This window comes from Chiloscyllium punctatum, chromosome 8 (genome assembly GCF_047496795.1).
Source record: "Chiloscyllium punctatum isolate Juve2018m chromosome 8, sChiPun1.3, whole genome shotgun sequence".
NCBI classification, from domain to species: domain Eukaryota; kingdom Metazoa; phylum Chordata; class Chondrichthyes; order Orectolobiformes; family Hemiscylliidae; genus Chiloscyllium; species Chiloscyllium punctatum.
In genome coordinates, this window is record NC_092746.1 from 89,006,996 (window position 1) to 89,020,530 (window position 13,535).

Here is a 13,535-nt window from a genome sequence, read left to right on the forward strand (position 1 = left end):
TTGTAGAAGGTAGAACATTACAGCACAGTCTAGGCCCTATGGCGCTTGATGGTTTCACAGCTTATTGTAACAATTTGAAGCCCATCAAACCTTCACTATTTCATTTTCATCCGTATGTTTATCCAGTGAACATTTAAATGCCCTTAAAGTTGGTGGGTCTACTACTGTTACAGGCAGGGTGTTCTATGCCCCTATACTCTGAGTAAAGAAACTACTTCTGACATCTGTCCTATATCTGTCACCCCTCATTTTAAAGCTATGTCCCCTCATGCTAGCCATCATCATCCGAGGAAAAAGGTTCTCACTGTCCACCCTATCTAATCCCCTGATTATCTTTTATGTGTCACCTCTCAACCTTCTTCTTTCTAACGAAAACCGCCTCAAGTACCTCAGCCTTTCCTCATAAGACCTTTCCTCCATACCAGGCAACATCCTAGTAAATCTCCTCTGCACCCTTTCCAAAGCTTCCACATCCTTCCTATAATGTGGTGACCAGAACTGTACACAATACTCCAAATGTGGCTGCACCAGAGTTTTGTCAATTTTCATGACACTTTTCTAATCACCATCCTATTCCCATCCTATTAGTATGCTTTTTCTTCCTTTTCTTATCTGTTTTGTAAATCTCCTTTTGTGAAACACTCTTCAATTCATGTTATTGTCATGTAGAGTCACATATACTCTGCTTTGAAAATGAGCTAAATGCCTTGAATCTAACAATACAGCTCATATCAAGGAGAGTAAGTGAAGCAATGAGCCTCTAAATGCAGCAGATCTATTATCCTGCTCTTGTTAATAATCAAATTGCCAAATTTATTAACATTAATTTCAGAAATTGCCATGATGGAAGTAGATTCATGACCTATAGGTAGTTAATTCAGAATCATAAGTACCAGGTTGCTGAATCTAACTAATAATTTAGTTATTTGAAGAATTTTTAAAAACTGACTGTGTTAGTGCAATACCTTTTATGTACTGTCATTGTCCTCATCAGGTGCTTTGGGCTGGCAGTAAGTGTTACCAGCTTCATATGCTAAGCATAGAATATCGTTTTATAAGTTCATGAAGATCATCCAATTGTGAATAGATAGCCTTGAAAGGGAAATAATTTACGAAGAGAAATTGGACAATTAATTTCTGGTGACTTTGGTTTTTCTTGAAAATTTTAAGAAAAATGTCATTGTTGTTTGGTTAAAATGGGATTTTAATTGGAATACATAATTTTGTTTTAATTCTTTCATGAAATTTGGGCATTGCTGGCTAGTCCAGCATTTGTTATTTATTCTAAATGCTCAGCATACAGTTAAGAATTAACCACATTGCAATGGGACTGGAGTCATGCCTGGGCCAGACCATGTAAGAATGGTAGGTTTCCCTCCTTCAAGGGACAGGTGTATCTTTGTAACAATTGATAGTGATGATTGCTATAAGACTGCATTTTTATTGGATTCAAGTTTGCTATGGTAGGATTTGAACCCCTAACTTCAGAACATTAACCTGAAGGCCTGGATTACTAGTCCAGTGATATTACCACTACATCACCCCTCCCCTGACTACAGTGCCACTTTTGTTTGTAAGCTGTATTATTTTAGCTTGCATTTCAGAAGTAAATAGTGTTTAAGGATAAGTGAATCGGTGAATAGAGAAAGTTTCACTTGTGCAGTTTCCTAATTATTTTCAGGCTTTACCTGCGTCCCAGCTTTGGGTTTACAAAGAATTACATAGAATGTACATCATGGAAACAGGCCACTTGGCTCAATTATTTTGTTCTGCATTTAAACCCCGTGTGAATCTCCACCCATTCCCAGCCATCCAGGATATCTTACTATTCCCTTTTGTCCCATATTGTCATCTGTTTTCCTTTCTAAAGTATTTAAACTATTTGCACCAAGAACTTGCTATGATGATAGGTTCCAAATTCTAGTCTTTCACAGAGTAAATGGATTGCTCCCTTTTTCCTTATTACATTTTATTAGCAATAATGTAGTATTTATGGCTCTTTCTTCAATAAGTGAAAGCATTATCTCCATAAGCACCATATCCAAGCCATTTATAACATTACTCACGTTTAAATCTCCTCTTCATAAAATGAAACAGTCCAACTTTCCCAAATAATCATAGTCTCAATTCTGGTACCAACTTTGTAAATTGACTCCTGTGCTTCTATTCCCTTTTTACAGTATAGAGTCCACATTATGCATTTTACTTGAAGTGCAGTCTGACCACGGTCCTGTATAACTTTAACGTGACATCACATATTTGCTTAGCAAACATCCCTAGTTCCAAGTTTGTGAGAAGATTTGTAGCTCGGGTGCTCGTTGTTGTGGTTATGTTCGCTGAGCTGGGAATTTGTGTTGCAGACGTTTCGTCCCCTGTCTAAGTGATATCCTCAGTGCTTGGGAGCCTCCTGTGAAGCCCTTCTGTGATCTTTCCTCCGGCATTTGTAGTGGTTTGAATCTGCCGCTTCCGGTGTCAGTTCCAGCTGTCCGCTGCAGTGGCCAGTATATTGGGTCCAGGTCGAATTGCTTATTGATTGAATCTGTGGATGAGTGCCATGCCTCTAGGAATTCCCTGGCTGTTCTCTGTTTGGCTTGTCCTATAATAGTAGTGTTGTCCCAGTCAAACTCATGTTGCTGGTCATCTGTGTGTGTGGCTTCTAAGAATAGCTGGTCATGTTGTTTCGTGGCTAGTTGGTGTTCGTGGATGCGGATCATTAGCTGTCTTCCTGTTTGTCCTATGTAGTGTTTTGTGCAGTCCTTGCATGGGATTTTGTACACTACATTGGTTTTGCTCATGCTGGGTATCGGGTCCTTCATCCTGGTGAGTTGTTGTCTGAGAGTGGCTGTTGGTTTGTGTGCTGTTATGAATCCTAGTGGTTGCAGTAGTCTGGCTGTCAGTTCGGAAATGCTCTTGATGTATGGAGGTGTGGCTAGTCCTTTGGGTTGCGGCATGTCCTCATTCCGTTGCCTTTCCCTTAGGCATCTGTTGATGAAATTGCACGGGTATCTGTTTTTGGCGAATACATCGTATAGGTGTTCTTCCTGTTTTTGCAGTTCTGGTGTACTGCAGTGTGTTGTGGCCGTTTTGAATAGTGTCTTGATGCAACTTCTTTTGTGTGTGTTGGGTGGTTGCTTTCGTAGTTAGGACTTGGTCTGTGAGTGTGGCTTTCCTGTATACCTTTTGTGGTGAATTCTCCGTTCGGAGGTCTCTGTACCATCACGTCTAGGAATGGGAGTTGGTTGGCCTTTTCTTCCTCTCTAGTGAATCGGATTCCTGTGAGTGTGGCGTTGATGATCCGGTGTGTGTTCTCTATTTCTGTGTTTTTAATGATTACAAAGGTGTCATCCACATATCTGACCCAGAGTTTTGGTTGAATTTTCAGTAAGTCAGTTTTTTCTAATCTTTGCATTACCGCTTCTGCTATGAGTCCAGAGATGGGTGAGCCCATGGGTGTGCCGTTGATTTGTTCATATATTTGGTTGTTGAATGTGAAGTGTGTTGTGAGGCACAGGTCCAGTAGTTTGAGTATGCCTTCTTTGATGATAGGTTCAATGTCCTCTTGACTGTTCTGTATGTCCAGCAGGTTGGCTATTGTTTCTCTGGCTAGGGTTTTGTTGATGGAGGTGAACAGTGCTGTTACATCGAATGAGACCATGGTTTCTTCCTTGTCTATGTGTATATTTCTGATGATGTCCAAGAATTCCTGTGTCAATTGTATGAAGTGTTTGGATCCGCTGATCAGGTGTTTCAGTTTCTGCTGTCGTTCTTTAGCCAGTTTGTGTGATGGTGTCCCTGGTAGTGATACTATGGGTCTGAGTGGGATGTCTGGTTTGTGCACTTTAGGTAGTCCATAGAATCTGGGGGTGTTGTTGCTTTCAGGTTTCATTCTTTGTAGGTCAAACCTGGTTATCTGTCCATTTTCTTTTTGTAGGTTCCTCAGTGTGTTGTTTATCCTATTGGTGAGCTGTGGGGTGGGGTCAAACACCCTCTTTTGGTAGGTGTTGGTATCTGCAAGTAGTTTTGCGCTTTTTGAATGTAGTCTGCTTTGTCCAGGATGACCGTCATTCTGCCTTTGTCTGCTGGTAGTATAATTATGTTCTTATCGTTTCTTAGTGATTTTAGTGCTTCCCTCTCCTTGGTGTTGAGGTTATGTGTTTGTCTTTTGCTTGTTATCAGAGGTACGATACTTTGTCTTACTGTTTGTTGTGTCTCTTCTGTCAGTCCATTGTTCCTAAGTGTGCATTCTAGTGCTGCTAGAAAGTCTGCTGTCTTGGCGTCCCTGTGGTTGTAGTTGAGTCCCTTGGTCAGTGTTGTTCTTTCCGTGTCTGTGAGCTGTCTGTGGGAGAGATTTCTAACCCAGGTGTGTGTTGTGGTGTCCTCTCTGTTTTGTGTTAGTTTGGCCATTTTTTTTTCTTTTATTGCTTTTTTTTTGCGGTGTGTGGTCCTGTTCTGTACTATGGTGACGGCCTGTTCTATGGTCCGGGTCCATTCCTGATTGGTGGTTTTTGAAATTAACGATTTTTGGCGCGCAATTTCTTGTCTGTGTTTGTGAAGTCTGTTGTGAGTGCCTGTAATCATTACCTGGATCATCCTGAATCTGTTCTGTCTGGCTGTGTCCCTGGCTTGTGGGTTGTTGACTGGTGGTCTGTATCTGACATGGTGGAAGGGTTCGATTCTTTCGGCATTCATGCAGGAACCGGAGTTGTTCGTATGTGGCGCTTAGACGGTTGGCACAGGATTTCCATTTCCTGGCTTGTCTTAGCGTCTCTCGCCCGTAGGTGTTCAAAGTTTGTGAGAAGATTTGTAGCTCGGGTGCTCATTGTTGTGGTTCTGTTCACCGAGCTGGAAATTTGTGTTGCAGGCGTTTCGTCCCCTGTCTAGGTGACATCCTCAGTGCTTGGGAGCCTCCTGTGAAGTTCTTCTGTGATCTTTCCTCTGGCAACTAGCCACGAAACGACACGACCAGCTATACTTAGTAGCCACACACGCAGATGGCAAGCAACATGAGTTTGACTGGGACAACACTACTATTATAGGACAAGCCAAACAGAGAACAGCCAGGGAATTCCTAGAGGCATGGCACTCATCCACAGATCCAAATCAATAAGCACATCAACCTGGACCCAATACACCGGCCACTGCAGCGGACAGCTGGAACTGACAACCGGAAGCGGCAGATTCAAACCACTACAAATGGTGGAGGAAAGATCACAGAAGCGCTTCAAAGGAGGCTCCCAAGCACTGAGGATGTCACCTAGACAGGGGACGAAACGTCTGCAACACAAATTCCCAGCTCGGCAAACATAACCACAACGGCATCCCTAGGTTGTCTAACATTTTGCATTACTTGAATTGAATACCTATATCCCTAGATCACTTTGCTGTTGTACCCCATTTGGTTTTTGAATTGTTAAATTGTGGATAATGTTTCTATTATTCTTACCACAGCTCATTACTTATCTATGTTAAATTTGATTTGCCACTTAACCATGCAGTCAGCATGTTTCCCAATGCTAATTTATACTCCTCAGTGCTATCATCTGCAAACTTTGGTGTCAACCTACTTGTTAATAATTCAAATTTATGCATGTAAATTATGAACACTCATCCCTATTTATTTGTTTGTTCTATTAATTCATGGGATGTGCTATTTTGAGTCCTTGTTCTGAAAGTATTAGCCTAGCTGATTACTAATCCAGGAACATCGCGATGTCACACTGCCCCCCCCCCCAAAAAAAACTATGTTTGAACTTTATTTTTTTTTAAAACTTTGGAAATTGAGCTAATCCAGAATGTGAGTCAGTAGCAATTGAGATGATCATTAGGCATAATTTCCGAATCTGAATGTATCTGCTGCAAATCAGATTATTGTTGCACAGATAATTCTCACATTTGCTCTTGACAATTGATTGCACTGTTTTACGTGGAAGAAGTGTGAGATCTAGATGATGGTGCCCTGATGTGGGCATGCATGTCTTCAGTATTGGGTTATCAACTATGCAATCAAAAATAACTACTAGGCCTTGGCTGCTTCTAATTTTGCACCCTTTTATTTCACTTATCACCTGCTTAGACTCGCCATAATCTTCTCAAAGGGACTTACCGACAGTGATATTGCCAGTGAATTCACATTCGTGAACAAATTAAGAACATAGTTATTCAATGTTTTTATTCCTTCATCCTTCATTGAGATATTTCTTTTTCTTCCATTATTATTACCCTTTTGTTTTTTTTCTATTTTTGCTAGGGTTGGAGGATTAGATCTGTAGGGAAAGGCTGAATAGATTGGGGCTGGAGCATTGGAAGCTGAGGGATAACTGTAAAGGTTTATAAAATCATAGGGGGCATGTATAGGATAAATAGACAAGGCCTCTTGTCTCGGTTGGGGGAGTCTAGAACTAGAGGGTATAGGTCTAGATTGAGAGGGAAAGATTTAAAAGGGGCCTAAGAGGCAACTTAGGGTGGTGCATGTATGGAATCAGTTGCTAGAGGAAGTCGTGGAGGCTGGTAGAATTATAACATTTAAAAGGCATCTGGATGGCTATATGAATAGGAAGGGTTTAGAGGGACATGAGCCAAGGGCTGGCAAATGGGGCAAGATTAGGTTAGGATATTTGGTCAGATGGACAAATTGGACCGAAGGGTCTGTTTCCATGCTGTACATTTCTAAGATCATTTGTTAATTTATCAGTCTTCATATACCTTCTCAATCTTTAAAATTAATTTTTTTGTTCCTCCTCAAAACTTTGCTTGATTTTCTCATTATCAATTTTTTCTCATTGTCAATGTTTTTTCATAAGGAACCCCAGATTTTTCAAGGCACATTTACTGCTGGTGGAAATACATGTGGATTGTCATTTGTTTACATATCCATTCATGCAATGTGACACATTGTGCAGGCCAGCATTTATTACCCGTTCATAATTGCTTGAAGGGCATTTAAGAAACGGTCCCATTGTCGTGTGGTCTGCAGTCACATCTGGATTCCTTTCCTTATCAATCATTAGTAAGCCAGATGGATTTTTATAACATAAGTTTTCCATAATTTGACACTCAGTTTTAATTTTTTCCATCTCAAAACTTAAAATGTAATTTTTGCCTGTACTACTAGTACTTTCTAACATCCAAATCTGCACCTTGATTCTGTGATAATGAGATGATCTAAGAGCAGTAGATGCAACAATCCATGTTTGTTTACATCTGAAAAATCTGTTTTCAATAAATCGGATGCAAAATTGTCCTCAACCTGAAAAAACTCCTTTCCAAACTCTGAGACCTCTGACTCTTCTCTCCTCTCTGCAACTGGATCCTCGAATTCCTGACCTGTAGACCACAATCAGCAAGGATAGGTGACAGCACCTCCTCCGTGATAATCCTCATCATCAGTGCCCTGCAAGGCTGCATATTCAGTCGCTTACTTTGTTTGTTATACACTCATGATCATGGCCAAATTCTGCTCTAACTTCATTTATGTGTTTGCTGATAACATTCTGGATTAGTGATGCTGGAAGAGCACAGCAGTTCAGGCAGCATGCAAGGAGCTTCGAAATCGACGTTTCGGGCAAAAGCCCTTCATCAGGAATAAAGGCAGTGAGCCTGAAGCGTGGAGAGATAAGCTAGAGGAGGGTGGGGGTGGAGAGAAAGTAGCATAGAGTCTTCAGGGCAGAGGAAATAACTTGGGAGTTGCAGTGGGAGAGGGACTCCCTGAGATTCTTGTAGAGAGAGGAGGAAAACTTCTTCAAGGCAACACCACTGTACTGGATTGTACCTTAAACAATGACCAGACAGAGTGCAGGAAAGAGAGAGAAAACTTGGTAACATGGTGTAAAGACAACGATCTGTCCCTCAGTGTCAGCAAAACAAAGGAACTGGTCATTGACTTCAGGAAGCAGAGTGGAAGACATGTTCTTGTCTGTATCAATGGTGCTGAGATGGTGATGGTTGAGAGCTTCAAGTTCCTGGGAATAAAATATCACCAACAATCTGTCCTGGTCCATCCATGTTGACCCTACAGTCAAGAAAACACACAAACAGCTCTACTTCTTCAAAGGCCAAAAAGATTTGACACTTGCCAATTTTAATAGGTGCACCATAGAAATCATCCTATCCAGGTACCTCACTGCTTGGTATGGTACCTGCTCTTCACAAGCCCACAAGAAGTTACAGTAATGTGAAAGCAGCCCAGTCGATCACACAAACCAGCCACTAACTCTGTCTGTACTTCTCACTGCCTCAGGAAAGCTGCCAACTCGATCGAAGACCCTTCCCAACCCAGTTACACTCTGTTGTTGTGGTTCTGTTCGCCGAGCTGGGAATTTGTATTGCAGACGTTTCATCCCTTGTCTAAGTGACATCCTCAGTGCTTGGGAACTTCCTGTGAAGCGCTCCTGTGATGTTTCCTCCGGCGTTTATAGTGATTTGTATCTGCCGCTTCCGGTTGTCAGTTCCAGCTGTCCGCTCCAGTGGCCAGTGTATTGGGTCCAGGTCGATGAGCTTATTGATTTGAATCTGTGGATGAATGCCATGCCTCTAGGAATTCCCTGGCTGTTCTCTGTTTGGCTTGTCCTATAATAGTAGTGTTGTCCCAGTCGAACTCATGTTGCTTGTCATCTGAGTGTGTGACTACTAAGTATAGCTGGTCGTGTCGTTTCATGGCTAGTTGGTGTTCATGGATGCGGACATTAGCTGTCTTCCTGTTTGTCCTATGTAGTGTTTTGTGCAGCCCTTGCATGGGATTTTGTGCACTACATTGGTTTTGCTCATGCTGGGTATTGGGTCCTTCGTCCTGGTGAGTTGTTTTCTGAGAGTGGCTGTTGGTTTATGTGCTGTTATGAGTCCTAGTGGTTGCAGAAGTCTGGCTGTCAGTTCGGAAATGCTCTTGATGTATGGTAGTGTGGCTAGTCCTTTGGGTTGCGGCATGTCCTCGTTCTGTTGTCTTTCCCTCAGGCATCTGTTGATGAAATTGCACGGGTATCTGTTTTTGGTGTTCTTCCTCTTTTTGCAGTTCTGGTGTGCTGCAGTGTGTTGTCACCCTTTTGAATAGTGTCTTGATGCAACTTCTTTTGTGTGTGTTGGGGTGGTTGCTTTCGTAGTTCAGGACTTGGTCTATGTGTGTGGCTTTCCTGTATAACTTTTGTGGTGAATTTTCCGTTTGGTGTTCTCTGTACCATCACGTCTAGGAATCCTTAGTAGCCACACACTCAGATGGCAAGCAACATGAGTTTGACTGGGACAACACTACTATTATAGGACAAGCCAAACAGAGAACAGCCAGGGAATTCCTAGAGGCATGGCACTCATCCACAGATTTAATCAATAAGCACATCGACCTGGACCCAATATACCGGCCACTGCAGCGGACAGCTGGAACTGACAACCGGAAGCGGCAGGTACAAATCACTATAAATGCCGGAGGAAAGATCACAGAAGGGCTTCACAGGAGGCTCCCAAGCACTGAGCATGTCACCGAGACAGGGGACAAAACGTCTGCAACACAAATTCCCAGCTCGGAGAACAGAACCACAGCAATAAGCACCCGAGCTACAAATCTTCTCACAAACTTTGACCAGTTACACTCTGTTTCACCCTCTTCCATTGGGCAGAAGATGCAGAAGTTTGAAAACATGTACTAACAAATTCAAGAACAGCTTCTTCCCTGCTGTTGTCAGAATTTTAAATGGACCTCTCATTTTTAGAGTTCACCTTTCTCTGCATCTTCTTTGTAGCTCCAATGCTATATTTTATATTCTATTCTAATACCCTGTTATACTTAGGCAAGGTATGATTTGCCTGGATATCATGCAAAACAGCAATTTTCACTGTGTCTTGGTACATGTGAATAATAAATCAAATCAAAAAATATAAGCTGCAGATGCTTATTTTGGATTTTAAAATATGCACGAATTAAACTTCAGAGCCTGTTTAGAGAGAAAATATTAATGAATTATTGTGGAAGTGATGATTACATTAATTCACAAAGTGCAAAGAAAAGATTTTCTCAGCATCTTGTTCCTCAGTATTGAGAAAACTGAAGCTATTGTGTTTGACTGCTGAATAAAAACTCCTTTTCCAGCCACAAACTTTGCTCCTTTCTCTACCTGTTTCCATCTTTTTAACATCATTTAATTCCTATTCTCCTTCCTATTGCAAAAGCTCTAATCTATACCGTTTATTGCTTGTGCACCTGATAGGATATAGGCAGCAGCACTAAAACAAACTGCTACCAAGATCAATTTGTCCATTATCTCTTTGCTTGTGATCCTCTGTTGACTCCCGGCTAAAAAACAAACCCCAGTTTTAAAATACTACTTCTGCACCTATTTCATACATTTGTATGTAAAACAGTGGGATTGATCATGATTCAGATTAAATACAAAATAATGTAATTTATTTCAGAATTAAGATTAATAGTTTATGCATGTGTTTTTATGCAGGTGTTGACTTCAAAGTAAAAACAATTGCAGTTGATGGAAATAAAGCAAAACTTGCAATATGGGTGAGTCAAAACAAATTCAAAAGAGTGTTCTTTAGATTGCACTGTATTTGACAACAGATTAGCCCTGTTTAAAGTTCTGAAGGAGGAATCTCTGGTCTGGGTAAAATTATACCATAAAATTGTATGGACTTGTCCATAAAGGCAGCAACATCATCGCCAATTAATTTTCAGTGCCAGCAGTGCTGTCCTCTAATTCCTGGTTTCAGTCCATTTATTAGTGCAGTGAATGTATTCTGGTGACTTTTGTTTTTTTCCAGGCTGCTTGACCCTTTTAACAGCTCAATCATGTAATATTTGTAATCTGTTTATCACAATCCTGTTTTGTTATTTCTCTTCACATGATTCAAGGCAATGCTTTGAAATATTGCTTGCCACTATCTGTTTCAAAAAGCAATGCCAACTATCGAGCTTAACCTGTTGCTTTCTGATTGGACTTTAAGCGTTGTTTAGGGTTAATATGGTGACAAATTTATGTATTCAGTGACTAATTGCAGCAACATTATCATAACAAAGTGCTAGAGAAACTTCTGTCTGGCAGCATCTTTGGAGAGAGAAATCGAGTTAATGTTTCGAGAGTAAGGACTCTTTCCACAATGGTTCGGTCTATCAGGTTCTATTAAACTGATAATGTTAATACTGTGTCTTGCTTCACAGATGTTGCTTGATCTGCTTAGTTTCTCGTGCACTTCGTTTTTATTTCCGATTGCCAGCATTCACAGTATTTTGTTTTAATTACCATAATAGTGAATGTATTGCCGTAAAACTAAGGCAACATGAGAAACTACAAGTAAAAAGATCTAATACCTTTTTTTTAATCAAGCAGGATAGTTTGAGTATAGCCATACAATTTGTTGTTATTTCCTTAAGTCACTTGGCATCTCATGGTGCTTCTGAGCGAAAGGCATAGTGTTGAGTGGGTTAAAAACATAGGCATTCTGGATTAGTGGTGCTGGAAGAGCACAGCAGTTCAGGCAGCATCCAAGTAGCTTCGAAATCGACGTAATAGGCATTTCGAATATTGAAATGTGAAAGGCATCCAGCATTCCAGATCTAAGTATGATGTCAACTCTAGAACTCATCAGTCTATTGTAAGTCCATTTAATTTGAAAAGAAAGCACAAACTTCAAGCTCACCTATAGATAAAAGTGCAACTCTGCCAAGATTGGCAAAGGAGAGAGAAATTTCAGAAAGCATTAGCTGACATCTTAGCTGAAAAATCCATTTCAAGTCAGCCTTGGATTCCAGAAGTTGAATCCATACCTCTTCATAATGATGTCTGTGCAATGGCAAGGGATGTTTTAGTATAACGAAATGATGCTGACTTGTTCAAAGCTCACGAAGCTGAAATAGTTCCCATGATAAAAGTAAACCTTTCATGAAACTCTCCAAAAGTGATCCTTAGCTAGATTTTGCAGCATTCAGCCCTTTGTTCTCTCAGCTGTGGTCCGCTTGATAGTACTTTCCCTATTGGTCAGAAGTACGCCATAAGGATCAGTGCTGGGTCCACTGCTTTTCATGGTATACTCTCTTCTTCAGAAATGCCTGATGAAGGGCTTATGCTGGCGACGTCTATTCTCCTGCTCCGATGTTGCCTGACCTGCTATGCATTTCCAACACCACACTCTCGACTCTGATCTCCAGCATCTGCAGTCCTCACTTTCTCCCATGGCTTTTCATTTATATAAATGATTTGGTTGTGAACATAGGAGGTATAGTTACAAAGTTTGCAGATGACTCCAAAATTTGAAGTGTAGTGGACAGTGAAGAAGGCTACCTTAGAGTACAATGGAGTTTTGGTCAGATTGGCCAGTGGTCTGAAGAGTGGCAGATGGATAATTTGGATAAATGTGAATTGCTGCAGGACTTATACACTCAATTGGAAGGTCCTGAGAAGTGTTGCTAAACAAAGAGAGTGCAGGTTCATAGTTTCTTGAAAGTAGAATCTCTGGTAGGTATAATAATGGTGTTTGGTATGCTAGCTTTTATTGGTCAATGTATTGAGTATAGAAGTTGGATCATGTTGCGGCTGTACAGGACATTGATTAGGCTACTTTTGGAATATTGCTTGTAGTTCTGGTCTCCCTGCTGTAGGAAGAACTTTGTGAAACTCAAAGGTTTTGAAAAGATGTAGAAGGTTGTTACCAGGATTGGAGGGTTTTAACTATATGGAGAAGCTGAATAGGCCGGACTATTTTTCTGGAGCATCTAAGGTTGAGGGTGACTTTATAGAGGGATATGGGTAGGGTGAATAGCAAGGTCTTTTCACCTGGCGTGGGAGTGTCCAAAACTAGAGGGCATAGGTTTAAGGTGAGAGAAAGATTTAAAAGGGAACTAAGGGGTAACTTTTTTATGCAGAGGGTGGTGCATGTATGGAATAAGCTGCCAGAGGAAATGGTGGAGACTGGTACAATAACATGTAAAAGGCATCTGGATGGATACATTAATAGGAAGGGTTTGGAGGTATATGGGCCAAGAGCTGGCAAATGGGACTAGACTAATTTAGGGCATCTGGTCATCATGGACATGTTGGAATGAAGGGTCCGTTTATGTGCTTTGCAACTTTATGACTCTAAGAACTGCCAAATGGAGGTGCACGTTGCTAGAGAGAGGAAACCAAAGTATTGTTAGTGGGGAACAGAAATGCAGTTCTGCACCCAGACTTTAATGCAAAACTCATAGTGTAGTAATGCAGCACGGCACAGGTATTATGCTCAACTGAAATGGAGAATTAGTGGTGACGTCAATGGGCGAATAATCCAGATGACAGTACTCTGGGAGATGCCTTCACACTCGTTGAACTTGATTTAAGTTAATAACTCTGGAATTGATATCTAGGGTCAGTGATCATGGCAAGGCAGTTATCATTTGTTCTAAAACCTCTTTTTAGGGAAGGAAACCTGCCGTTCTTACCTGGACCATCCTTCATGTGATTCTAGACCCAAAGCAATGTGGTTGACTCTTGACTGCTCTCTGAAATGGGCTAACAAGTTCAAAAGCTGTATTTTCTTGAATGGAAATGAAAGAATGCAGAATAAAATAC

At 41.0% G+C, this 13,535-nt stretch overlaps 1 protein-coding gene across 1 annotated transcript in view; it reads left to right on the forward strand.

Annotated features, from left to right (window-relative positions):
• Positions 1-13,535, forward strand: part of rab18a (RAB18A, member RAS oncogene family) — a 44,808-nt gene that overhangs the window by 10,816 nt on the left and 20,457 nt on the right. The window contains exon 3 of the mRNA XM_072576018.1: positions 10,434-10,495. Coding sequence (XP_072432119.1) covers positions 10,434-10,495 — 62 coding nt within the window. The remainder of the gene's footprint in view (positions 1-10,433; positions 10,496-13,535) is intronic.